This window comes from Meleagris gallopavo, chromosome 4 (assembly GCF_000146605.3).
Source record: "Meleagris gallopavo isolate NT-WF06-2002-E0010 breed Aviagen turkey brand Nicholas breeding stock chromosome 4, Turkey_5.1, whole genome shotgun sequence".
In the NCBI taxonomy this organism is placed as follows: domain Eukaryota; kingdom Metazoa; phylum Chordata; class Aves; order Galliformes; family Phasianidae; genus Meleagris; species Meleagris gallopavo.
This window is the reverse complement of record NC_015014.2, coordinates 21,620,660-21,647,975: the sequence shown is the minus strand read 5'-3', so window position 1 is coordinate 21,647,975 and position 27,316 is coordinate 21,620,660. Positions and strand designations below refer to the sequence as shown.

General features: G+C 39.2%; 1 protein-coding gene across 1 annotated transcript in view; it reads left to right on the top strand.

Annotated features, from left to right (window-relative positions):
- The window catches only part of LOC100539812 (ANTXR cell adhesion molecule 2), a 49,014-nt gene extending 24,147 nt beyond the window's left edge, over nucleotides 1-24,867 (top strand). Inside the window, exons 8-12 of the mRNA XM_010709732.1 lie at nucleotides 1,122-1,182; nucleotides 2,203-2,298; nucleotides 6,159-6,228; nucleotides 22,803-22,881; nucleotides 24,739-24,867. Of these exons, the coding sequence (XP_010708034.1) occupies nucleotides 1,122-1,182; nucleotides 2,203-2,298; nucleotides 6,159-6,228; nucleotides 22,803-22,881; nucleotides 24,739-24,852 (420 nt within the window). The 3' untranslated portion in view covers nucleotides 24,853-24,867. The remainder of the gene's footprint in view (nucleotides 1-1,121; nucleotides 1,183-2,202; nucleotides 2,299-6,158; nucleotides 6,229-22,802; nucleotides 22,882-24,738) is intronic.
- The last annotated feature ends 2,449 nt before the right edge of the window (nucleotides 24,868-27,316 follow it).

Here is a 27,316-nt window from a genome sequence, read left to right as displayed (position 1 = left end):
CCTCTGAGAGCAAGTGAAGGTACAGAAGGGACAGGACATTATGCTACAAACAGGTCCTGACCTTGAATCAATTCCATGTAGTATTATATATATATATGTGTGTGTGTATGCCTGCTAAAAATATCATATACTACAGGCCAAGCTATTTAAATTCTACACAGAACTTTTATTAAAGGAAATTAATAGCCTTTTAGAAAAATCACACATCATCATGTGTAGGAAGAAGACAGTAAAGACGTATTGTTTTCACTTGTTTAACCCTACAAGTTTCAAGTGGCTTTTCCCACCTGTACCACAGGAATATGCTGCTATGACTTTTACACATTATGAATTAACTTAGAATTAAGAATAGTGTCCAAGACCACCTTTTGAAGTACTAATCATTCCATTTTGTCCTTTTTCTTATAATCCTAGACTCATTAAGGTTGGAAAAGATTGCTAAGATCATCTAGTCCAACAGTCAACCCATCACCACCACTCCCACAAGTGCCATACATTCCATCCACTGTATTTCTGCGTTATCTGTAGGAGTATTTTTTGCTCCTGCCCATTGGAAGGCTACTCCCTAACTGGTTAGGCCGCCTCCTTTGCTTCTCTAATACAGCAGTTAAAGAAAATCATTCCACAGAGCTCTGTTCAGTCAGGAAAATCATGCATTCCTGCTCTGCTGTACATAGAGCAGGGTGCCAGCACTTGGAATAACGTGCACTTGGCCTGACCCACAGCTTGTTGGAAGACTCCTTTTGATTGGGCTGGATTCTGGATCAGGCTCCCTGTGACTAACTTCTGGCATAATACTTAGGATTAGGTTCCATGGAAAATTAAGTTAGGAAACTGGATAGAAAATTTGAGGCCAAAAATCAGACATTACTGTTGTTTTGAAGAGTATTCCAGGTTCAACAAACTGATCCAAGTCTTATGAACTCTTAGTGGATCTGACTGTGCAAACATGCAAAAATTTTACATGGTTCAAGGAAATGTCCTACAAAGTCAGGCACATGCAAACCAAATCTGTAGTTGTGTACTAGCATCTTCTAGGTACAAACATTTGATTTAAAATAACCTGTTTCCTCACTGAAACAGCATTCTGAAACCTATTATTGTTTCCTCTATTGTAACAGGTGTTGAAGCAGTCATGCACTGAGATTTTATATTTGGAACCATCCAGTGTCTGTGTGGGAGGTAAGTTCTCAAAAAAAATTATTATAGGACTGATATCCACATTTTACCCAAAGGGAAACCACCAGGTCATCTAGAAAAAGAACATCCCTCCTGAAATTCCTCGAGGACTTTTTAAGACAAAAATCAGATCCTTTTGTTGGCTCTTCTTTCTCAGGGACTGTCTACTGAGGGCTGCTCCTATAACTTAAGTCATACATAGGAACAGTATTGAGACACCTATTTTCCATTGTATGATGTGTACAATTAATCATGCTTTGCACTTCTGATATTAAAGCAGTGATACATTTGTGACACTCCTATTCTTAACCTATGGTCACCAGGTGGTGAATTCTGATAACATAAGTCCATATAAATGCCTGAGAATATTTATAGTGCCCTGAATGTGTTAGTGTGAGCAGTAAAGCATTTGACTGTTCTGGTGCAATAAGGTGACATTCCTCGTGTAGAAGAGCTACACAAAATTATATGTGCTTTTCTTCTTCCCAGTTTCACAATTCACACACTCTGAAAACAATCAAAATTAGGTGGTTGCAAAATCTGTCTGTTTGGATGTCTTTTAGAAACATGGATCATCTCAATGAAATCAGTTGCTTCAGTAAACAAAGTTGTCCCTTCTCCTCTGCAAGATTTCATGCTCACAAATAGCATGGCTCTTACGCAACTCCCAGAGAAGCATTTCTGAGTAGAAATGTTCTCTTCTGGAGCTTCAAACAAGCCCAGTTAAAATCTGGAGTTTCTTGCAAATAAATACCCGATTTCTTTCCTCATGTGCAACTGAGACACGGGGAACTTACTAACACAGGTCCTGCTGTTAGCCAGAATCAACTGAGGGAACAATTATTTATCTTTCCCATAATGACTTAACTATGTAGTTAAGTACCAGGAATTAATTAGTAATGTTTCAAACTTAAGATACCTTCCTATGCTGAGCATCATTTATTGCTAACCATATTTAAATTATCTTCTAAGTTGCAGTGCACTGAATAGCTGTGTTTGTTGTTTTTTTTTTTTTCCCTGCAGAGGAGTTTCAAGTTGTTCTTAGAGGAAGTGGCTTAACCCTTGGTGGGAGAACTGATGGTGTTACTTGCACCTATCAAGTGAATGGAACTACCATTCGTAAGTATTGGAGTTAGTAGGAAATATAAAGGCAGATCATTTCTAAGTGATTTTTTTTCCTCCTTCTTTTTGCCTCATTTAAAGAAAATCTAAACAAAGGCATGGAAGGAAGGAAGGAAAATAAGAAAGCTCTGAGGATTCACAAGAGGATGTGTGTTGTTCACATCTTGCTCAGTGATTTGAATTTGCTACCAGTTACCATTAGCTGTGACCAGCAGTTATGTGGAATAAGGTGTAGGTAGCCATCTAGCTGCTAATGTACCCATGAAAAAACACAGCCACAAAACATGCTGACCATATGTCCCTTCTTGTAAGATGACCATGGTCAAGAAAGGTCCTTGTGATCATTCCAGAAGTCAGTGTTACTCAAGGCACACTTAGCTTGTTCAGAATCATCTCCAACCACACTGTCCAGTGTACAAGAGGTATAGCTGATGGAATGTCACAGGAATTTAGCAGGGCATTGGTGCCACTTCATGACACAGAATCCTCTTCCTGGAACAACTTCTACAATTGGTAGTGTTTTTCCCTATACTGGGACATCTTCATCTGCTTAGTACCTTGAGCAGGAGTCTCCTCCGGGAAAGCACAGCCAGATTCCCAGATAGATAGTAGTTTCCTGGTATGTGGAATGGAATTGAGTTTCAGACAAAGTGACCATGGCATCTTTTATAGGCACTTTCCCTGTAGTTTTTTGGAAATGATTGCTACTCAGTGTTTTTCTGTCGTATTTACTATTGACCTTTAGTCAGATTTTGTAATCCTTAGCTCTTCCTCTGTTGAAATATTGTCACTGGGGAAATTTTTTTCTGTGTAGGGCTCCAAAAGCTCTTAAAAAAAATAAAAAAAAAAAAAGAACAGAATGAGAAGCATTTTCTTATCTGATTAAGAATATTTTTGGAGATCTCCTTTGTAGGGAAAATTTTTAGGCATTGGTCCTGTGTTATTCAATGCATTAACTTTTGATGATGCAGAAAAACTGTCAGGGCAAAGGATATGTTAGGCCAGAGTCTGGATTAGTCCTATTCTGCTCCTCGTTCCTATAACTAGCAACAGGGAGATGGTGGTGAAAAAGCACCAATAACAAAACCTTTGCCATTTTTTATATCCAGAAACTAGAATGGACAGCTAGTGAAATTACATTCAAGCAGTGTGCCTTAGAAGCAAGCCAGACTGGAAAAAGTGATTAAAAAATGCATCTGTAGAAAAAAACATAACATATTCTCCCCCTACCTGATGTCTGATTTTTGTATTAGCTTGTCTTAAATTCTTGTCTCATTCAGCATGCGTTTGCAGTGCATTTTCTTCCAATTTCTCCTGCCTGTTAAAGACCTTCTATAGGAATAAGAAAATAGCACAGTTCTGGATAAAGGCAATCTGCGTAAATCAATTCTGCTTTTATAAATTTCTCTTCAGTTTCAATTAAAACTGTTACCTTTGTTCCCTGTATTAAAGTAAGGCTTGCATATTGACATTTTTTTTTCATATTAGCTTTATAGAACTGTAATTTGAAATGTGACAAAATTGGTTCAGTTGTGTATTTGTTATCCTAGTGCACCTTTCCTACTTGGAGAAGTGGGAAACAGGCTTAGTTCTAGGTGAAGAAAATTAATTTCATGCTCTTTAAAATCAGCAGGTGAGACATCAGTAACACAACCTCAAGATAATTACAACTTACACTCAATTTAGGTGGCTGGTTTGCAAGTCTTCAGGACTCCCTCATTTCTATTTCTGGCTTTCTTCTGACTTGTATTCAGCCACAAGCAGTTCATTTTTCTACAACTCCAGTCTGTCCAAAACAATAGCACATACCTTAATTTTTTTAAATTTTTTCTTATTTTTATTTTTTTAGTACTAGATAGTACTGTGGGCTCTCCAAATCCACTGAGAAAAGAATAAGAAACATTAGGCTTAAAACTCATAGGTGATCTAGTGTAGGTGTTACTAGGTCAGTGAGAAACATTTACAGTGAGAGTCAGTTTCTGGAATAGCTTATCTTTTTAACAGCTTAGATGAATGCCACTGACATATATTATGCACACTGCCTTCTTTAAGTGACCTTTTCAAGTGTTTCCCGACTTTAATTTCTCTGATTGCCTTATCATGTAGTCATTTATAGCAATGCAACATGTGCATGTCTGCTTTGCCATAGCAGGAATAGCTATGCTTGAACAGGATGAAGCTCCCAAATACTTGCTAGCATTTCCTGTGATGATTTCCAACTAGATCTTCAGGCTGCTTTTCCTTTCCTGAAGTTAAGAAAAGGGTGTGCCGACACCCATGAAAAGAGGGGAATAGGCATAGTGATGTATTATGTGTTGCAGCATAAAACAACCTACGACATGGGGTACTGACAAAGGCCTGCCATAACACACCCAGCTTCTTGTCTTCAGCAATGGACAACAGCAAATGTTTACAGAACAGTATAGGAAGAAAATAAGATTGATGTGCTTCTTCCTTTGATACACAAGCTCTCTCTACAGGGCTCCAAGCTTTTTTGTCTCAAAAGAGACTGAAGGAGACAAAATGGTAGGAAGGGCTCTGAGCACTACTAGGAGGTGGTCCCAAGAAAAGGGAAGTTATTCTCATGTTGTGTTCTCCTGTTTGGAAAAACAGATGTGCACTCAGTGGAGTCCTCACCATTTGAGGTCACAATTGAGGACATACTTGCAAGTTCCTCTTACTGGTAGCCTGGGTTCTACTTTGAGACTAGCCTCAGAGCAAACCCTTATTTTGTCAGTTCTTCATGTTTTAAAAGATACATTTGGCAAGTTTCTCTTTCTGCATTTATAAAGAACCGTTACCAAATGCTGGAAAGGAAACCTGCCAAATGTAGCTGTCGGGTAGAAAAATAATCTATGAAACATACCATTAAGACAAAAACATATGGCAATGTGCTAATCCCTCTTCCCCACCTCACAACCAGCCCCAGATCTAGGCCAAGCAGTCAGTGCAGATTATGGTACATGAGAAATTCTCAATTATGCTACCAGCTCCTCCTTTAGCTGCCCTTGAACTGCTTGCATGTCTGCCTCGTCCTTACATGCAGGACAGAGTCATCTCTACATTCATCTCACAGATCATTCATCTCCCCTCTTCCCCTAGATCAGGAAATAGTCCATGCTTAGACATACAGTTCCAATATAAAAATTATCAGTCCTACCATAAGAAGTTGGGAGGATGGTTCTCTGGGCAGGAATGGATTTTTTCCCCAGTTTACCAAATACTGGAAGTACAGGAGCTCCCTTTAACAAATACCACATTCACCGTGTGCAGTTTTTGGTTTTTTTTTTTTTTTCTGTTTGACTCTCTTGTCACCTTTTGGTGCACTTTAACGTATGAAGGACACCCCGAAGGCTCACTGCTGTCTTCTGCCACCCAACTGCAGGGACAGTGTTCCTTTTTCTCCTTTCCTTTTCATGGTTGCAGGAAAAGAATGCTGTGTTGGACACACTGTTTTATGAGTAGATGCTTTTGTAAGTATGACAACATTTGCAGATGCTGAGACCTCCCAAAAACATGAGAAGCACTGGAGAAAAAGAATACAACCACAGCTGATGGAACAGTCATTGACTGCCACGCACAGGATTTATGTTAATTGGAAGCAAACATTCACTTTCCAAATATTGGGAAATCCTAAATTATGTTCTTATTCTTATTAAATTAAAAAAAGGCCTTGAAAATCATTGAAAATTGAAAATGGAAAACATCTCTGAAAGAGCATGAGCTGACATAAATCAGGCAACCAATGTAATATGGGCACACAAGCTGGGCACTGGTTTGGACTTCATAGCACATGTACGCAACACCGTCTTGTTTTAACAGTGAAGTAAATCAACTTCATGTGATTTGTTTTGCAGATGAAAAACCAAAAAAGGTGGAATCAGAGTTTCTGCTTTGCCCTGCACCAATCCTGTATAGAAGTGGCCAGTGAGTACTTGAAACAAATGGCATCCTGTTTCCCTAGAATTAGACCCATTATTGCTGATGTTAATCATGTGGGCATTTAGCTAGAGGCAGTCTTTTGTTGTTTTTATGGGGGATGGTTTGTTGTCGTGTAGGTTTTTTTGTGTTCTCATGTTATTTCCCTGGTGTATTTGCCAGCTTTGGAATGGGCTTTAAATAGTCATCTGTGACCAAACCAATTTGGACAGTGCCTTAAAAATGAATATTCAGCCAGTTTATTAAACACTGAAAAGGTCCGGCTTGTCACAAGTTTTATGCAGATTAGCTGTTTTAACAGGGCATAATATGCTCTCTTCTGGATAATCTTTAGGCTCATTGTTAAACAGATTACATTATCACTGACACTTACAAGCTATTATTAAAATTATGTGTCAAGATCTGTATCACTGCTCAACATGTAATGATAAAGCGAGGCACTAATTTAACAACGGTGGCAATCTCATAACGGCACTGTGGCTAAACTGCAGCTCCAGCCTTATTCTAAGTGTCACTGGCCATGGCTCCTGATTACTTCTGGCCCTTTGAGAACTAATTCTCCCCTTCTCCTCTCAAATTCAGATGTGCCTAAGGCTTTTAGAACTGCTTCAACTTCATTGTTCAGATTTATGAGATAGCAGCACGAAATAAAGATTCTTTAAGCTCATCGTAAGTCAGAAAACTATGTGTCAGATCTTAGCCCCATGGGAGGGAAAAGGCCATTTTCTTTCCCAGTTTTGCAAGTAGATCCTCTCAATTGTTTGTAAAGAGGTTTTAGTATTTTTGATGCAGGTCTGCATTGCCTTTATTTGTGACGATTCTTAACAGTATAAGGACTAGCATATTGTGTAGATTGTGCAATTAGTTTTCTGAGCTAAGCAGTAATCGACAAGTTCAGTTGTAAGACTATATAACAAAACCCTAAATGCACATCTGTTTTGTGCATCAAATGACAACTGGGAGGAGAAAAGTTGGAAAGCATTAGAAGACCTCAGTGGAAGAGAGCAGTGTGAATCACTGCAAAGAGCTTCATTGCAGCCTCTGCAACAGCCAAAGCTCATCAGCAATGCAGGAAATAAGCATGGAGGAGAGCTGTTGAAGAACAGAAAAAGGGGATGAGTTTTAATTTTGTATGCCTTCAGATTGCTAAGGTTGCCTCTCACATAGCTAGGACAAGATCAGTATTTTGCATTTATATAGCAGGAGTTTTAGTACTATTTGCTGTTCCATTACACTGTGCAGTTGCACTGTGTTTGATTGAGCTGGGCTGCATGCGGTTGTGTACCAGCTGTCCAACAGAACAGCTGTAACAAACTGCTCTGCTAGCTAAAATAAACCAGCACCACATGCAGCTGTGAGACCCAATTTCATCATGAGGAAGATACAACACAGTCATTTTAGGAACACTTCCTTTCTACATCGGGTGGAGTTGCATGACCTTACAACTATAAGTTAGTCCCCATTTATTAAACACTCCAAAGCTTGAAGATTTCAATGCTTTTCCTCATACAGTGACCAAAAGTGTGTCAAGACACATGGTGTGTAAATAGCTGAAGACATGTAAAAAAAGCATGGAATCTCTATAGAAATTAAAACACAGTAGAAGTTACTTGGAAATGCCGCATTTCCTTCTCTGTGAAGCATTACTAAATAGACAACCCACCATAATGCAGCTGCACTCTAGAGGAAGCACCTAGTTATGGCATACTTCCTATCAGCGTATTTTAAGAAAGAATGCCTGAACACCACATATGGCCTTGTGCAGGTTCAGAGAAAGCCATTTCTCAACAGTTACTATGTAAAACATAGTTCCACGATCCTTTCCTGAAGTAGTTAAGCTTTGGCCCAGAGATAAACAATTTACTCTGAAGAAGAGTGACAGCTATGAAAGATCTGTACATACTTGAACTCCTGACTTTTCATTGGCACAGCTCAAACTATTGCTGGATAACTCCCAGTAATTCCTCATGCAGCAGAGCTAATATTAGTTGCTAATGTAGCAACAACCAGTCTGCTCTTTTTCTAGTGCTCTTTTCAGTGGAGTTAAGTACAACACAAGAAAAGTTAGCTTTGCAATTTTTAAACCTGTAGCTCTGCTTCTTTGCAGACGGGAGAGGCTCTTACAAAAATACACTCAGATGTTTTATATTTTGAAACACTCTTAGTGATGAACTAACAGTTTTTAAATACAGAACAATAAAGTCTATGGAGAACGGGTAAGGTCTCTAGGCTGCTGCCATTGTGCATTTCTGTTTTGTTTCCAGCTGCTGGATGCAGTTAGTTGTGAGTCTCCAAGATACTAGTTGTAGATTTAGATTTCTCTAACTGTTTTCAGAGTACCACGTAGGAGGCTGCTGCGGTATTCTTGCATTATGTGACAAAGTGACTGTGCTGTTTGTGCTATTTAAAATATCTTCTTGACATGCCACTTCCAAGACAGAGAAGTACATAGCTCACTTATAAGATTAGCTTTTCTAAAAGATCGGTGATTAACTAGTAGACAACAATTACATGGATTTTTACATGACCAAGCCATTATTATAAAATAAAGTATTAAATACTCCAAAATGGAAGAGACCCCTGTACACCATGGAAAGAATAGGATGAGCCCAAGAAAATGTAATTTCTGTTTCATGTACTTTGAGAAATCTCATATGTTGTTAGCGCAGTTGTGTTACTAGAACCAAAATAGCATGCAAGAATGACTCATTCTCCACTAGTGACCACTGAAGACTTAGAAAATTTGAGGAAAAATTTATCAACTCCCCTTTATAGCTCAAGTTGGACTTAGCTGTCCAGCCATGGCTTCAAAGGAATCAAATCAGATCAGGTTGGGTTTTTTTTTCCCCCTAGCTCAATTACTTTAGAGGTTTCTGTCACTGTAGAGTCACTGTTCTTCAGAAAGAAACGCTCATCTCTTTGCAGCACTAGTACACAAAAAGCTTACACTGCCATTCTTTTCATTCTACAGCTTTTGCTCGGAGTTCTTTGAGTTTGTACTCTGAAATTGTATCCATAGAATTTGCTTCGCTATCAGTCTGCTTCTGTTCCTGTAAGCCAGTGGTAAAATCCCTTCCTTCAGTGCCAAGTGATTAGGACAAAACATTTATCTTAATTCCTAAACTTTTGCAAATCCACTAATCTAGTGTGCAGATGACCACAATTAAAGTGTTTAAACTATCACACTAAAACAACATTTCTCTGAAATATATGTAGTAAATATTTACATAATATATTTACTCCTACCCTCATGCATCCTTGTGCTTGGATTCTTTTGAAACATTGGCTTTAAGATTAGCTGATAAAAATACAGCGAGCATTTACCTCCAACCCCAAGATAAATAATCTTCTTGTAATTTAAAACAATCTCTATGTTGGAACTGATGCTCAAAAAGTTGTATCTGTTTCAAAGCACCAACAGAATAGGAACCACTGGGTCAAGTGGGATCACCGCTGTCATTTGAGTATCATCTAGTTTCCATTAATTTCCATTTCTGAATTGACATCCTTCAAGCAAATAGCCCTTCACCCTATATAAGCTGAAGTGTGTCCCAGAACAGGAAGAATCACAAATGGAGAAGGACAGCAACACCATCAGTCTTTCCAGCCTTTCCGGCCCTCTGTTCAAATCACCTTGGCTTCTGTTCATGTATATGCTTTCCTATATCCTGTCCAAAATGAGCAGCTAACATTGTGAAGACTAAAAAGGTTATTTTGTATGGCGTGAAGAAAAAATTTAGTGCTCACATCCCCAGGTTCTTAGATGATTCCAGTTTCACATTATCTGACTTCAGTGTTCAGTATGCAGTTTCCTCAAAACAAAGTACACAAATGTGCAGGAGGGAGTCTATTGGTGATTATCAGTTTGATTTTTACATCCTGTGAGTAGTCAAAGCTCTAGGAAGAAGCACAAGTTTACAAGTTTCGCAGTAGTGTTGAACGTACTTTAAGTGTACATAAGTGTATCAGATTCCAGTAAGGAGTCACTGGGGCAAATCATAATATAATTGGGCAAGTCTTCTGAGAATCTAAATGGAATTGGACAATAAATAGCTCAGGCTCTTACAATGGTAAGAAAAGTTCTGTCCTAGAAAGACAGCATAGGGCAAACTGATCTCAAGGACCAAGCACATGGATTTATGTTTGAGCTGCAGATGCCACCTTGGAACATGCTTTCAGTTGGCTGTTAACCAGATTTCTCACAGGAGGAGCCTGGGTCACTCTAGCCTTTGTTTTTCCTGGTGACAACAGCTGCTTGGCTCATTTGGCACTCAGTTGTGAATGGGATGGCAGCTTGGAGGGAGCTCAGACAGACAATATTGTGCTATTTCTGCACTGTTAGTTCTAAAACCTTTAGATTTTAATATTTTTGGGTTTTGGTTTATCACTTCTTTACTTTCAATCCTGTCTTTACCATTGGAATGTTTTCCCTTAGTATTCCTTTGGAATAAAACGATTAGAGAGCAAAGAATCTATTTTATGTAGTACCTTCATCCTTCAGGTAACAGATTTCTTGAACTAGTTGCACTGCTCTCTGTACCTGAGTCTTCCTATTCAGAACTTTTAGATGATTTAGATAAAAACACTCAGTATTTTTTATTCATGTTTCATTCTTAAAAAAATCAACTGCTTTCTTCCCCCCTCTCCCCCACTACAAAAATTCCTATAATATCAAGTAATATTCTGCTTACATATTTGTACTGGACAGTTCACATTACCTGCCCTCAGTCTTATTTTCATTTGGGATATTACTAAAACAAGCTCAGTTTGTTTTAAATCCTTTTTTTCCTATAGCTTGTACTTGTCTGAATGCATGTAAGATCCTCTTGCTGCCCAAATTTTGTTAGTATGATAATCTCTGAAGCACAGATTTAGGGCAGAACAAGCTGCTCTGCTTGTTGCTGTAGATCACATGCTGGGCTGAGGACAATGGGAACTAACCACAAGCTCCAAGTTAAATATGGCTTTGGAAACATCTCTTCATAGAGCCCTAAGGGAAGCCACAGTTATGCTCTGAAAGAGCTTGCAGCCCCATGCAGTTGAAGGAGTAGACTTCAAATCCAGCACTTCTTCTGACAAATTCATATAAGATGACTTTAAAGTAAAACAAATTCCAAAGGAGTCTGTTTACTGTGTGGTTTGTAGGAAGTCACTGCTCACTGCATTAGGACCTCAAATATTATTTATTGCAGCAATGCAGGAGAGAATTAAACTAGCTGGAAGCCCAGGAACTTGTGCCTAGCTGGCAAAGATTGTCCTGCATTTGGTCTTGCCTTACAGGAGGCTCTCTCCCCATGCAAAGACAAAGCACTGCTTCATATTTACATTTGGATGCATGAGTTAAAGAAGTTTCCATTAATATAGAAAATATCTTCATTTTCCACTTTAAAAGGGTCATTTTTATTAATTCCAGAACCAAATTTAAGATGAAGAGCATAGGAACAAAAGCAGACACTGTGAAGAAGTGGATTGTGGTGCTCTGTCCTGTAAATTACCTCATTTGTTTTCAGACAGCTGCTCTCATTCAGGAGCAGCTGAAAGGTGTTCTATGCAATGGTTGTCATGGCAGGCTGTTAACAAAGGATCCCAACTAGTTTTTCCTCCCCTTGAAACAAGTCATGCCTTGACTCCACCCACTTCTGCTTGTGTCATGAACCTGAGAGTCATCTTAAAAATGGCTTTTGAATTTTCTCTTGGGGAATGGAACATTTTTCCATTGGCCAGCAATGTTTCTAAGCTCATTACAGAAGCAGAATGCCACGTGACTGTCTGCATCTTCAGGGATATGTAGAAATACACAAGGCAGTGAAGCCATCCTTCAAGTTTTTCAAGTTGATCCTTTTTCTTAGAAAAACTTACTGCACTTAATTTCCTTTTCTGCTTCAACACCTGTAGGTGCTAAGCAAAACCTACTTGCTTCCCATGTACTAGGATACTTGTAATATTTTCCACATAGTTAAGTCAATTCCCCAAAGCATTGCCTTTGATGCACAGATTTCATAATTTTATATTTTTACCACTGCTCCTTTATTGATTGTTCTCTTCCCACCTTTTTCTGTAGCTGATAATGGCTCTAGAGAAGTTAAAGTGATGCTGTGTAGGATGACTGATGTTTAATATATTTGCCTAATTAACTTCTGGCTAATAATTCTAACCCATTAAGTAGCTAGTTAGTATTTGTTTCAAATAAACACATCTGGTCCTGCACTGACTGGAGGTTCTGCCTGTGTGTGGGTGACAGATGTGATGGTAGTTTCCCCAGCACTCCCCTTTAAATAATTAACACACACTGGTGAAGTCGCATTAGACAGGCAGCCCCAAAGCCAGCTGCATGGTCTCAGAGCTGGATCTATGGACATGTGCCTCATCTCATTAGTCTGCTCCATCTATTTCATTCCCTCCTCTTTGAAAGCTAAGCATAGCTTTAAGAAACATCCCTTTAAATAACTTTAGATTTCTGGCTTCTGTTCTGAAAGACAGAAGAGAAGAAATAATGCTCCGGCCACCCAAGGGACAAATAGATTTGAATTCACCAGCCCTGCAGATTGATCTCTTACAAACAAAGAGCATTTGAACAGCCCCACCCTGGTGTTTCAGGGCTTGGAGTTGCTAGGCTGGGCTTGCAAACAACCTTCTTTGGAAGGAAACATCATCTTGTGGCAGTCCATTTCTTTGTATGGTCCATAACTCCTTGGATTGGAACAGCTGGAAATTCTTAACAGTATCAAAAGCATCATTCAGGCATAATGCCTCTCAACTCACTGTCATTTCATTTTTCAGATTTTTTTTTTTGATGGGGATGGGGTAAAAATCCACCCCCCCTCTTGACAGTGGAAGAATGTCATTAACAGCACTATATTTGGCAAGAGTCTAACTTGCACATAAGTTAATTCTTAAAACTTGAGTTCCTGCTTCCCAAAAGGCAAGGTAAGATTTATTCCTACTTTAGAGGGTCCTTGAACCCTCATAATTCTATGTCTGTCCCATAATGGGTGACATGCAGCAGTCATTAGTTCTAGTGCTACAGGCTCAGCCTGTGACCTTTGTTTTGTAAGGCAACAACAATAGCACAGCTGCCCCTGCATAGCTGAGATCTCAAACCTGCAATTTGGCAGGAGGAACAGAACAAATTGGATAAATATACATAAACACATTGTGAGGGAAGGGAAAACAGAACAGAGTGAACCAGAGCATCATCCTACAACTTGTTTGATAAGGATGATTTAAAGAGGCATATGGTATAATTTAATGTGCTTTCAAAAACATTGGCCTGATTCTTCAAGCAAATAAGAAATAAATATCTAAATTGAAAGAGCTAATATAGTATCATGAGTTCTCTCAAAGGAGGCATATGAGTGCCTTTGGAAATGCATGCAAGTGGGGGCTGGGCGTGAATGATGCACAGATTTACATTCCCCCACAAAATTATCGTTAACTTATTGTTAAGATTACACATTCCTACTTCCTTATAACACTGCAATCATAAAAAAAAAGCTGCAATGAGCTAATATTTGTGCCTAACCCAGCACCCATTTCACATCTTACCAGTTTACTCTTGTCATGACACCCCACCCTCCCATTGTAATACTTCTCAAAACTGTTTCCATCCAACACCACACTGCCTACAACGCACATACTCAAGAACTAGAAATCACTGCTGTGCTCATCCTACACTACGACCTTTCAGTGCAGCTTTATTTAGTAACTCTGTAACAATCGTAAGTTTAAAATTAGCCTTTGTCTTTCAGCATTCCTTTTTACCAGATGGAATGAAAATATGAAGTAGGCAGCACATTCAGAAATGCTTAGCTTGTTGCAAAGAAAGAAGTATTTAAATGATGCTTGTCTCAACTCAGTTCAGGTAGAACTCCCACATCAGCTGTATGCAAACTGAGACTCACAAATTGAAGTTATTTCCAGATCATACAGATAGACCTATGAAGTTACCTGCGTCTTTTTAAATTTATTTTTGGAAAACCTGTAGCTTTATCAAGTTCATTGAGTAGAATGTTCATTTGATTGCCTTAAAAAGCATTGAGAAAAGTTGTGTGTAGCTTAACTGAGGTGTTTCTGTTGTGTTTTTTTTTTTCTTTACCACATGAATATCCAAATTCATGTGCTAAATGAAGTAATTACTGATCTTTCCACAGACATGGGTGAAACTGCTATTTAAAGCAATATTTACCCATATACAGTCAACAAATGTACAGTTGAAAGAGTAGAGCAGTTAAGACGGTACTTTACAGGTACTTTACAGTCAGAAAGATTATCACAGTGGAAAAAAGACAATCAAAAAGAAATGCTCACCCTTACCCTAGGATCTAGGCTCACAGTGGAAAACTCCAAAAAGGAGGGATGTCCAGAAAGTCCTTCCCCTGTGGTAGTTAACCCTTAAACAGGGGTCCGCTCACACAGGTGAATTGCCTTCACCTGTGCTCCCACAGCTGACCCAGTCCTTGCCTCAGGTGATCAATTAGTGGTTCAGGCATGACTCAGTTCTCATACAATAATTAACCCCCTTTTTGGCTACGAAGGGTGAAATTTTGAAAAATGTGTTTCAAACACAGAGAGCAAGTACCAAAGAATGGAAATAATAGGTCAAACCTCCATATTTGACTTGTGTATTTGTCAGTCATTTAAGAAGGAATGAATATTTACAGTGGCATAATTAAACACCTTCTATTCTGTTTCAAATTAATAAGCTACATATTTACTTATTTATGTAAATACAGATTATGAGCTGTTCACCACTTGCAGGAGGTTCAGCATGCATTTAAAAACATACATTGGCAGTTTGGGCCCCAGTCTATATGGGCTATTACAAATCCACATAGTTTGAACAACACTTGGCCAGAAGAAAAGAGGAACAAATAACACAAGGATTAAGTAAGCTTTCTCAATTACCTCAATTAAAAGACTAAGATGCTTCATATTCAAGACAACACTAGCCAGTGCTGTACAAAAATAGGAACTCAAGAACCCACAAGCCATTCCCTTTCAGGAACTAGTTACATACCTTAGGAAGCACTTGAGGAAGACCCTGCAGTCTATCACTCTAAAAAGAGGTCCCAGGCACCAGGATGAAAGCAGAGCTTCTTCACTTAGCTTACTAGTAACCCTTTTACTTTTCCATTACCACAATAACCAACAGTTCACTAACACTACATCAATAATAACAGCAAATACCAAAGGGAAGGCTTGCTTCCTTTTTATTTCCCTGGGATTCTCATCAACTACTTGACTTTATTGTGCTCTCTGATTGGTAAGCTTCCATCTCCAAATTACCTAAGCTTTTATCACCTGTTTTCATTTCAGAGCCTCTGTGCTCAGGTGATCGCAGTTCTTCTCCAGCATGGATGTACTCATGGCTAATGAGGCCCATTGTTTTGGTATGAACATTATCTGTCAGCATCAACAACTCTTCTTCTGGTCTTTTCTTAAGCAAGGAGGGCTGATGTGCATCCTTTCCCACCCAGAATTGATTTATTTCTTTGCAGACACTGAGACTTGGCATTTGTTTTCAGCAGCAGCACTTTAACTACTTCTGTGTGGTCATCCTGCTCTGACAAAATTCAGAAAGAGTATGGTTGTCAATCACCGATTCCTCACATAGTACAGTCACCAGACTCTGCTCCTCAATGACAAAGAAAATAGTCAGAGGAATGCATTCAGGTAGGAGAAAAGCTGAAGTTTGGCTAGATTAGGCCTAATGTCTGTTATAAATATTAACTTCCAAAAATATTTTAGAAATACATTTAGTTTGACACAATTAGACTATAATGGGAACTATTCACAGATGGAAACATCCTCAATGAATTGTATAGGCTAACTGGCTCCTAAGACATATGGGTCCGATGTTAAGATCGGTTGTAATTTCTGACGCAGTCCTTCACGTTCCTCAATAGGGCACATAGTGTTCCCAGAGCATTAAGAAAGACTGCGTGAGCAGAACTAAGTGCTTAATATTATGCAGTGGACATAGTATCCTGAGCTGAATTAATAGACTCATTTAACATAATAATGACATTTCATACCCAGTTACTGCAGGTTCCCATGATTCCATGAGATCGCATTGAGTACATTGCTGGCTTCCTGCTCTTTCAAATTCACAAGCACTTCCCAGTGGTGAAATACTTGTGTTCCTCTGCAGTCTATACCATGGGAAGCCAAACCCAAGCAGGCAGTGTACTGAACACCATGCTGAGAGAGCTAAGCAGCTGTGGGGGGATAAGAGGGGATTCTAAGACAACTATCCATAACTTGAGTAAGGTACACTGAGGAAGGAATGAGAGGAAAAAAAGGAGCTCATACTAATTCTTATTATTAAAACAAAACAAAAAACCCAACTCTTTAAAGATTTGCATACAGTGCAGGTCTTTATATTCTTGGGAAAAAAATAAATAATTCACTTTCATGCCTGTGTGGTTGGTGGGAGGAGAACAACTCCTAGAATGTGTCATAACCCAGCTGTCTTTGGTAGAATTCCTGCTGACTGGATAAAACTGTTTTCTATGCTTCCCAGGCATATCCACCCTTAGTGGAAATGCAGTGAATATTTGGCAAGCAAGGTCTGTAACCCTGCTCCAAGGGACTTTTCTATGTCCTTATGCAGCTGGGGTTTTGGATTTAGGAAGAGCAGCAAAAGCATGGGTTGGAAGAACTTTCGTTCCTGGCTTAGTGCTGCCCCCTCCTACAGCAGGACTGTGTCCCTGGACTCAGTGAGTCTGGTTTGTAGTCCTGGAGTCTGTTAATCAATAACTGGTGGAAGGATGTGCTGCTAAAGGATATTCCCCAGCAAATAATGGTAGAAGGAGGTTCAGTTCACCTACAGATGTAGGTCAGGATTGGCTGGCAATGGAACTGTTCCTTTAAGCTCTAAAACACAAAATACTGAATGAGGATGTGCATTTGGTCACTCAGTGAAAACTGATGAAGGGTAAAACACCCATGCTGTTGTCAGTCACAGTGTGTTCCAGTCACCTCATTTTTCAGGAGACCAAAGTATAGTTATTGTAGCATCCCTTTGTGAATGTTGTGTAGATTACGAAACACATGGAAGTGATGGGAGTACAAAAAATGATCCTCACATCAGTTGCTCTGCCAAAGCCTCTTCCCACCACTGTTACTGATTTTTCTGTGTGTGATCTCTGCATATGTACATACATGTGTATGTACATATATGTATATATATATGTATTTATGGGGGGGTTGGACTCAGTATCTCTTGAGGTCCCTTCCAACCCCTGCAATTCTGTAATTCTGTGTCTAGATACATTTATACAATTGTAAATAGTAAGTCAATAATAGTGGTGTACCAACATTACTATTGGCTTACCAATTATTACAACATTAACAGTAATAAGACTGTCTGCAATTCATGGGAAAAGTTGTTTTAAAAGAAGGCACCCTTTTAAGTGCACCTTTTTTTTTTCTTTCTTGTATGTACAGCATTTTAGCTATTTTAATGCTACCACTTGATTCTAAAATACCTTTAGTCACCATAATTTTAATAACTTTTTGAGCAGTTGCCAGTTTAATTTTCAGTGTGTGAAAATTGGAGGTAAATTATTTATTACTTCCAGCAAATGTCTTTCACAATTTTATTTAATTTTTTTTCATCTTTTTTAATGGGTCATAAAATGGCAGCCTTTTATTGGATGCTCATAAAGTAAGGAGCAAATGAATACTTTGCAAATAGGTGACTGTGTATTGAAATGTCAGTTGTATTTCATAGGGTTTGAAAGTCTTCAGACCAGAGCTGGAGTGACATATGGCGATGGGCCACGTTCCTCTTTTGTAACAGTAAAACAGCCATGTACATAAAGGAAAGAAAGAACTGCAATTGTTGGGGCTTCTCAAGTTACATTTTTGCTAAATTGTGGATAAGAACAGCCAGTGGTCCATGATGGATGCAATTCAAAGTTGCAAGAGTCTGCTGGTTAACTTGGGTCATAAAGAAGAACATTTTTTTTAAACTCTACTAGATGAAGTTTTCCAGGATTAATTCTCATCTAAAAAGTGATACTTTCTGACAAAAGACAGGAAAATCCTTCCCATGCTCAGCAAGGGTTATGAGCTGCAAATAGGTGTTTTTTCCTACTATAAGAAAACAGGTCTAAAAGTATGGCAAATTATACATTAGACTCATGTTACATAAAAACAATCAAACTCATGAATATCTGCACATGTTAATTATACACGGTTATTAACTCAAGTTTGCCATCTCTTTGGTTCTACTTTACTCAAGCACCAATTGCTAGAATCTCTAACAGTCATGCTCAGGGTCTGCTTCCCCTCCCCATGTAACAGAAATCCACGCCCAAACCACACTTGACACAGCAGAGGTGAGGTTTTTGTTTGGGTTGCCACAGCAACACCAACATTGATACTTTCTGGTTCTTTGTGGGTTTTCTTCAGGGTTGACCTGAGAAGATGCTCTGTTTTGCAGCAGCTTTCATAGCAGAGTTCAGCATTTGTTTGCATTTTGTGCTGGTACAGAACTAGTGTCATTCCAGCCTTTCCATGCAAAAATACAGCTGTGCCAAAAACTCCATGTTACTACAGGGAAAAAGTGCCCTTGTGCGTGTCATTGTGCTGTTAGAGTGTGCTCACCCTTACAGTGACTTAAGCACAGTGAGGATCCAAATGCTGGCCTCATAGTACTTCTTACACACCTGGGCTGTGACACTGACACCCCTCTCCTGTAGTCTCACTCTCAACAGACATCAGTGGAAGGAGGGACGATCCTTCTTGGGCATTTGGAAAGCAGTGAGAATACTGTGGCTAGCCATATAAATCACATAAATAATTGATGGCAGCCACAAAGACTTACAAATGAGGCACTCACTGCCTGCTGAGACATTTAAAAAAGTATTTCTGATCATTTCCACCATAGTCTTACAGCTAGCTGACCAAAATCCGCTGCTCCTTCCCTTGGGGTCTAAGTCTACTATGCAAAATCTCTTCTGTCTCATAAGCTATACTGCTTTGGTCTACAGCTGACGTTGTTTCTGCTTTTAGCTGCCTTGAGCTTCATTGGGACCTTATTAAAGAATGCGATTCTCACAAAATACTAACAATCAGCCATTAGAAATGATGGTTCCCCAAACCAATTGTCACTTCTGCATGTCATTTTGTTTTCAGAATGTTTTAAGTTTGTGCAGTGCTGAGCTAAATGCCTTGCATAAGGTTAGTTTACAGTAAATATGTTATATTTATATACAGGGCTTTCCTTAGACATTTGCAAATATGCACACAGAAGAAACGGGGTTCTTATTTTGTTGAGCTCCTAGGAAACAGAAGTACACACAGGTAGATGCTGAACAAATGAGAAAACTGCCCTCCTTATACCCTACAGACATGACAGTCTCAGGAAGGAAGTGGTTTTGCATGTTGACAGGTTCATCCTTTTGAAGATGAGATAATTATCTGTATGAGTTCACTCTGTAGCTTCTAGAACTGAACGAATATGATCAACTCCTATGACAGACTCCAATAGCTCATCCCTGCAGCTGTGTATCAAAATGGAAGCTGGTACAGAAATAGGTTGTTCCTACTGCATGGTATCTGCACTGAGAGCTGATGTGTTCAGTGATCTTGCTGCCTGAGATGATATTTATCAGAAATCTGGCAGTGAAAGTGTATTGTGAAGCGTGGTGGTAGCATATAGGCACTCAACTATTGGTAAACTCCCTATTTTAATCCATTCATCTAGGCTATCTTAGCTATTATGCAGCATTTTTCATAGATTGTTGAAAGCTGCACGGTACCTGGGTAGTGCTCCTTTCCTTTAGTGTGGCTGAAGATAATTTTCAGTGCAGTTTTATCAAAAGCCTTTGAGTTTCCTGCTTCGTTTGCCAGTGAAGAACATAAAGAAAAACAGCTTCATTTCCTGTTCACTGAATGATACAAGCCCTGCATGTTTCAGCCTAGACCCATCAAGCTCCCAGGGACAAATAGGGCAGCTATGAAGCACTGCTAGAGAACAGCAAGTAGAGATGCTCTCTACAGTGGCAAGAAAGAACCGGTCACAGAAACTGAAGAAAATAGCCTATGTTGCAGCAGGAGTATGATGCATGGCATGAGGAGTGAAGAGAAAAAAAAGTGACTTCTTTTGCTTCAAGCACTAATGTGTAAGAGAGAAATGATATGGGAAGTTTAACAGGGTTGATGACTAGTTTTGAAAGCTGGAACTTTTCTGGGGAATACAAAATAACCCAATACTCAAGTCACATGTCCAGGAATTCCCAGCTAGTGCTGGCAATGGCAGTCAGTCACTGATGTACCTTCCTTTGCAACCATGTTCATTTGGGACTGGTAGCAGCATGTCAAACAGCTCAACAGAGTGCCAGAGGGTAAAAACATTGTGAAATGATATTGGAAAATATTAAAATATTCCTGACCAAAAAAACCACGAGTCAGGAGGAAGGATGATTTTGCCAAGAAGCAGAGGGAACTGATTGGATAGCAGAAGAAAATCCATAGGAAATCAAGGAGTAATGTTCACTTTTTTATTTTTGTTTGTTTGTTTGTTTGTTTCTAATGAAATGGGGAAGGCATCTGAAAGCAGTTTGGAAATTGGATCCCAATTGCTTCAAGTAACTGTAGTCAGATGTTCCTGGCCAAAACCAGAAGTTCTTCACCAATGCATAGGCAGCTGTTGTTGATCTCAGTGGAGTTTTGCACAACAAAAGACTAGAGAAATGGTTCCAAGCAAGGATGAAAGAGATGAGCAAAAGCAAAAATGTATTTAGACAATTAAAGTATTATGGGAAATTTTAAAAAAATTAATCCCTGCACAAAGTATGCAGGGATTTAGATTCACAGACTTCAAGAACATGATATGGTAATTTAAAAATCAAAATTACATGGTGTACTACAGCTGGATATAGCATAGTTGGAAGGGTGACCAGAATTCACACTAAGCAACACAATCCCAATTATAGCATCTGTCACCATTACTTAGGAAAGTTCAGAAAAAGTATGAATAGCTTTTGTACTTCGGAAACATGACCACAATGAATGCCTTTTTTTGGGTATACCCAAGTCCAAAATTTGGTGTGGAGCCTATGGCACGTTATTCTCTGACTAATGCTTTAAAAAGACAAGGCTGAAGGGGGGGAAATGAAGTATGTATGAGAACAATCTCTTCTCTCTGGATTTGGACTTAACTGAAATGTTGCAGTCAAAAATACTCTCTGTGCTGTGATTTCTTCTGTATTTCTGGGCTGAGTTCAGCTTTCAGTTATACCTGTAGAGCCCTAGTTAGAGCAGTGATGTGACAAAAGTGATGATGCAAAAAGATGCGACTCTGTAATGCTGGAAAGTTTACTGGGATGTAGGTCAGTGACTTGGTCAGAAAACCAGTGTGCTGTGTTTACAATGTGCAAATCTTCAAAATATTGAAGAGTTGAAACATACACATTTCTTCTCCGTTAAACAAAAGGGATGGAGTGAAATCCTCTTGCACTGCACTGAAGTCAGTAGGATTGTTTTGCCAGTTACACTCAAGCAGAATTGTTATGTTAAAGTTTCCCGTAGCATTTCTCACTGAAATGGCAAAGTGAGAAATTGAAAATAAAATAAATAAATAAATAAAAAGCACAGCATCTGAAATTCCATGACAAACCGAAGTTTTTTTGCAGTTTGCTTTATTTAGTTGGGAGAGAATTTAATTAATTTTTTATTTTATCTGTTCTGATTCACTCACTCCTGAAGTAATTAGAAGTAAATTATTCTTTCCGTTAGATCAATTATTCATAACATAGACCATTAAAAAATGAGTTTAGTGGAAGCAAGTTACTTCATTTTTACTTAAATTGAAAAAGAGATTAGCCAAATTAGTTAAAATAGCTCTGAACTCCATATTGACTAAAGTGTTTGTGCCAGAATAAAAATTGATGACATCTAAGAAGAACGCTATAAGTGATTAATCATTTTAGTTCATGGATATCTATATTTTTATTTAATTACAACTACACATAACATAAACTGTTTGAATCTTGGGAATGAAAGCCAGAGATGCTGAAGAGTCCTCTTCTGTTTAACATTCGCCATGTGTTGTTTTCTTCTAGGGTTAATTTGTAAAATGTAAACCACATACTATTTGCATGCAGTGTTTATGTACTATTTATAGAAAGTCTTGACCATTTATAATTATTCGACATTTTTATCCACAATGTCTGTGTATGACTAAAGAGATGGCTATGGACTAGACAAAACAATGCTATTTTTACAGTTGATGCACAATTTATTTTATGTGGAACATTTGGGGGTGTTTTATGTTGCGTGGAATACAGAAGGGGTGTTCTCAGCTCTCTATTGAGAAGACTGAAATTATTTTGCCATGTCCAGAGAAACATGGCAAGTGATTGTATTCAGTTTTAAGTAGCGTGAACTGAAGAAAGCTCAATTGGAAATGAGCAAGGATTGGTTTCTGAGGACACCTGTCTGAGAACACCCACTCTGTTGAATGGAGTCTGTACGTCCCAGCGCCTCCGTAGTGTGTATGTGCCTTTACTGACTGCTTTATGGCTGCTGATTGTTTTTTCTTTTCATTCCAGAACTATAGAAGTTTTGGTGAGTTTGAACGAAGGGCAATCTTTCATGTCCAGCTCTTTGACTATCACCGCTTCAGAGTGTGTAAGTAAACAGAATCACAGAATCGTAGAATCATTTCAATTGGAAGGGACCCTTAAAGGTCATCTAGTCCAACTCCCCTGCAATGACATGCACAGCTACGTCAAGTTGCTCAGAGCCTCATCTTGAATGTCTCCAAGGACGGGGCTTCCACCGCTTCTGTCAAAAAATAGCTCATATCATTCCACGTAAAATGCAGAAATGGAGTTTCTGTTCCTGTTTGATCACTGCATTTCTCCCAGAGCAGAGAACCTCAGTGCATGGCAAGTCTCTCAGGTGTTTGTAATGCACAAAACCACCTTACTAGAAACACACTTGTGCAGACAAATACAGAATATAGAGAATTTAACAATGAATGATTTTGAAGAATAAGAGAATCATGCATATATATGTTTTCTAAGTAATTTTCTCCATATTTCAAGACATCCTTAGAATCTGTTTTATAACACTAGAGCACTCCACAGTAGGCTTCAGATGCTTTGAATTCTTTGATAAAATGAGTGATGAGGGCTACCGGTTCTCCTTCAACTGCTGCCTCAAGATCCATGCAGTGTCTGTGTGTTTCTTCTTTGTGTGGGGCTTATGTTTTTCTATAGCCTGCAAATTGTGTTTTGCTAAATTTATTACACCAAATTACATTACTGAAGTGTGCAGCTGTGGCTTTCAAATATTGGGAAGTGTCCATGCCACTGGAGATCTGCTCACTGTAAGCATACTACGAGCCAGGCGTGACACAGTCACCTGGGGTCCATCCCAGAACATCTCTACTTCGGAAGATCCATGGGAGCAGATTGAAGCTGAGGAGTGTGACTTCTGTGCAGCTTTCCCATCAGGCACAGAAGCACATAGAACAGTGCCTTCTGCTCATCAGCATGTATTTTTCCAACAGTATTTTCATCACTCCTAGGTAATTAACCTAAAAGAGAAAAAATAGAATTTTTTTTCTGTTCATTTTAGAACTAAACACTTGCATAGCTGAAGAAGTCAAAGTTATCTCGGTTCAGCCCTTATGTTTCAGGAAGAAAGACTGAATGAATTCAGAGCTGAGGAGACACATGCTATACAAACTGTCTTTCTCTGTTTAAGGGCCGATTCATCATTGCAATCTTACACCAATACACTATGAGCAGCCTTTCAGCATGATAATGTAAGGAGAGTGCAATCACTGGAGAATGCTGAAACTACCAGTGGGTTGCTTTTCTCTTTAGCTGAGTCTTTTCAGAAAGATCAGTACACAATGAGTTTATTTCCATGCCCCCTTAAAAGCTGCTGAGGTGGCTGACATAGGTAAAAATAAAGCATTCCTGCAAAGCAGATCATGCCAAATTGCTGGCAAAAGCAAAATGACTTTTCCCTCTGCCTATATTGCTTCTCTTTGGTCAAAAGTTCTAACTTATGACACACAGAATCAGTGCAGATGTGCAGCGATAGAAAAAAACAGTAGAACTTTTGATGATCCCTCCCCCCCCCCTTTTTTTTTTGTCTTTCATACATATTGCAGCAAAGAAAGCTCCATACACAGAGAAGTGCTGTTTCCATAGTAGCAGATGGGCAACTGCAAGAAATGGGTCACTGATAGAATTGTTCCACTAATTCTGATGGCTGAGCAGCTGATGGCTAGTTGGTGTCTGAGAGTTACAAGTTGCAGCCTCCTCTGCAAACATGCAGTGCTGCACAGGAAACAAACAAAAAAATGCACTGCACATAGGCACTGAGGCATGCATTTATGTATTTCTTGTAAACACAGCTTCTTTTTAGTTGTAGCAGTCAGTAGGAAACTGTTTTGGGCCAAGTGGGAAAAGCAGGCAGGAATTCTTTGCGACATTTCCCTGATATGCTGTCCTTCTGCTTTCTCCACAGTCCAGTGGCATAGCAGCACTTATTGCTGTGCTTGTGCTGTTACTTCTGGCGGCGTTGGGGCTGCTCTGGTGGTTCTGGCCCCTCTGTTGCAAAGTGGTGAGTAAAGGCTCTTAAAAAAAGTCACCAGGTTTGTGACTCACGACCATAACTCAAAATGTGTTGGAAAATACAGATAGGGCAGGAAATAGGTTAAGTATCAGGGGAGTTCCATGTGACAGAAGCCATCTGTTGAGGCACTTTTCTTTCATTAGTGATACGCAAGAAGAGATCAGGTTAGATGTTGTGGTCTGTGCCCCTAGCAGTACTCCTGGCATTTGAAGAGACCTGCACACCATGAGGCAGTTTCAGCAGGCTGCTGTGCTGCTTGTTGGTTTCTGCAGAGTGAGCAGATGTGGTATATTTCTGTGAAATCTCTGAAAAAAGCCTGTTCTCTTTATTTTGAAAGTTGTTGGCCATAATGGCACACAGATGTTATTCTGAAATCAAGGACCATTTTAAAAGTACTATAGCTAAAATTGGTATTTGTAGTCCATTATGGGCTCTTGAGTTTGAAATCCCTTATTGTCTTAATAATCTCTTGCAAAAAATTAAATTTTCATCTTGCACACATTACATCTCTTTTCATCTGAGTAATGAACGCTCTTTATCCTTCCAGCAGCAATCAGCAATGCTGCTCCACTAACACTCCTTCCATCTCCTGGCATGCCCCAGCTTTTAAATTGGTGAAGTTTAGTATTGATCCATGTCAATGACAGCACTGAGGACTAGAGAATTGGAGATTGCTCCCACGCTGTTACTGCACTTTTTCTTATCTCAGGTTTGTAGAAGCAGTGGTATCAGAAAAGGTGGACTTCTCCTGGTCCAGAGACAGCCAAAGTAATCAAAAGTTTCGTCTGTTTGTGGTCTCTGTTATACCCCATAGAAGAAGTTTTCAACCCCTGGTTCTTTCCTCATGGTTTTTGAATCAAAAGCTACAAAATCTGCTCTGATAAAAGCACACTTCTGTCTCATTCTCCATATTAGAGTCCCATAAGAAATCTAGGTAGGCTGTTAGTTGTTTTCCTTCAACAATAATTTATATCATGAACCTTTCCATGGAACAGGAGAAATCAAAATTACAAAGAAGAAAGCTTTCCATTTTCTTTTTTTAAAATAATTGTCTCACCTTAATTCCTAATTCCCACTGTATGGCAAATCTTCATATACTGCACATCATATTTCTCCCATTACAGTAAATAGTGACTAGTGCCTCAGTCCCTTGAGAGCAAGAATTCTTGACAGCAGTGTGATGATGCTGTAAAGACAATTAGAAAGTGCTTTCTGGATTTTTACATCGAAGTCCTACATTAAAAAAAAAAAATAAAGCTCTGTAACTGAAATTAATTAAAATAGCTGCACTGTATAATGAACTGCAGAGCAAAAACCTCGGGTGCACACAGATGCACTGTGACATTAAAGCAAGTTTCTGTCTGATCTCATCTCCTTTGTGGAGCTCACCTGGGCATCTCCACAAAGAGCTTCAGTAAGATGTAAGGAGACGTCCCTCAATTCTAATTCACCTTGTGATTAAAGATGTTGCATCCTGAGGTTTACTCTGAGGAACTGTAACTTACCTTGAGTATCTTCTCTGGATATATGTTTGGTATGTAATTGGCTATTGCTAGGGAAGCCTTTGGCTATATATTCACAGATTGTTACTAAGAAGCAGCCTAACTTTTGTGGGAGCAGTAAGATCACAGCACTTTAAATGTTCAGGCCCTGTTGTTTCCCCCACCTCTCATGGGTATTATCTGCTTCCTTAAAAATAAAAGGTCTTTTTAGGTCATTGTTTGCTAAATCATTACTGAAATCCAAAACCACAGACTCTTACACTGAACCTATTACCACATTCTGACTTGTTCATTTATTGTCGTTTTGATGTCTGTTTCCTCAGATCATTATCCTGTGTGTGGTTCTTTTCTTTTCCTTCTATTCTGCCTCTGAAGCTCTCACATTACATGTTATTACCACTTCTGGATTAAGTACATTTGGGCTTTGGTGCCTGTGTGTTTGAGAAGACAGTAGCACATCAGGGCAGCCCTTCCTCTGAGGCCTGGTGCAGTGGAGTGTCTGCTTTCATGGACAAAGACCAGGAGCAAGGATGAAAGCAGCAGCTCTCAACTCTTCTTTCCCATGCTTCAGAACCAAATGGAAAAGAGAGAAGGGAAAGGTGTTACTGACAGAACAGAATGGTTGTCCAGAGCCACACGTGTGTGTGAATCTCTATCGCTTGCAGACAGCATTGTGAGCTTCAGGAGGTTTGGGCACTCTGCTTTATCCTTGATATAAAGTTCATGTCGAGGTGGGGGACTCCTTTTTCTTCTTTCTTTTTTTCCCTTTTCTTCCACTCCCTCCCCCCTTCTTTTAAAGGCAGTTCACTGTTGACAGTTCTTTCACTCTTCCCTCAATATCAGAACATATGATCACATCAAGCTGGCTTCAGGCTCTGGTGCTGACATTTCCTAATGCCCACATCACGCGAACATTTGATAAGTGTTAATGAGCAGATCAAAGGGACTGTTGCCTGAAGCAACTAACT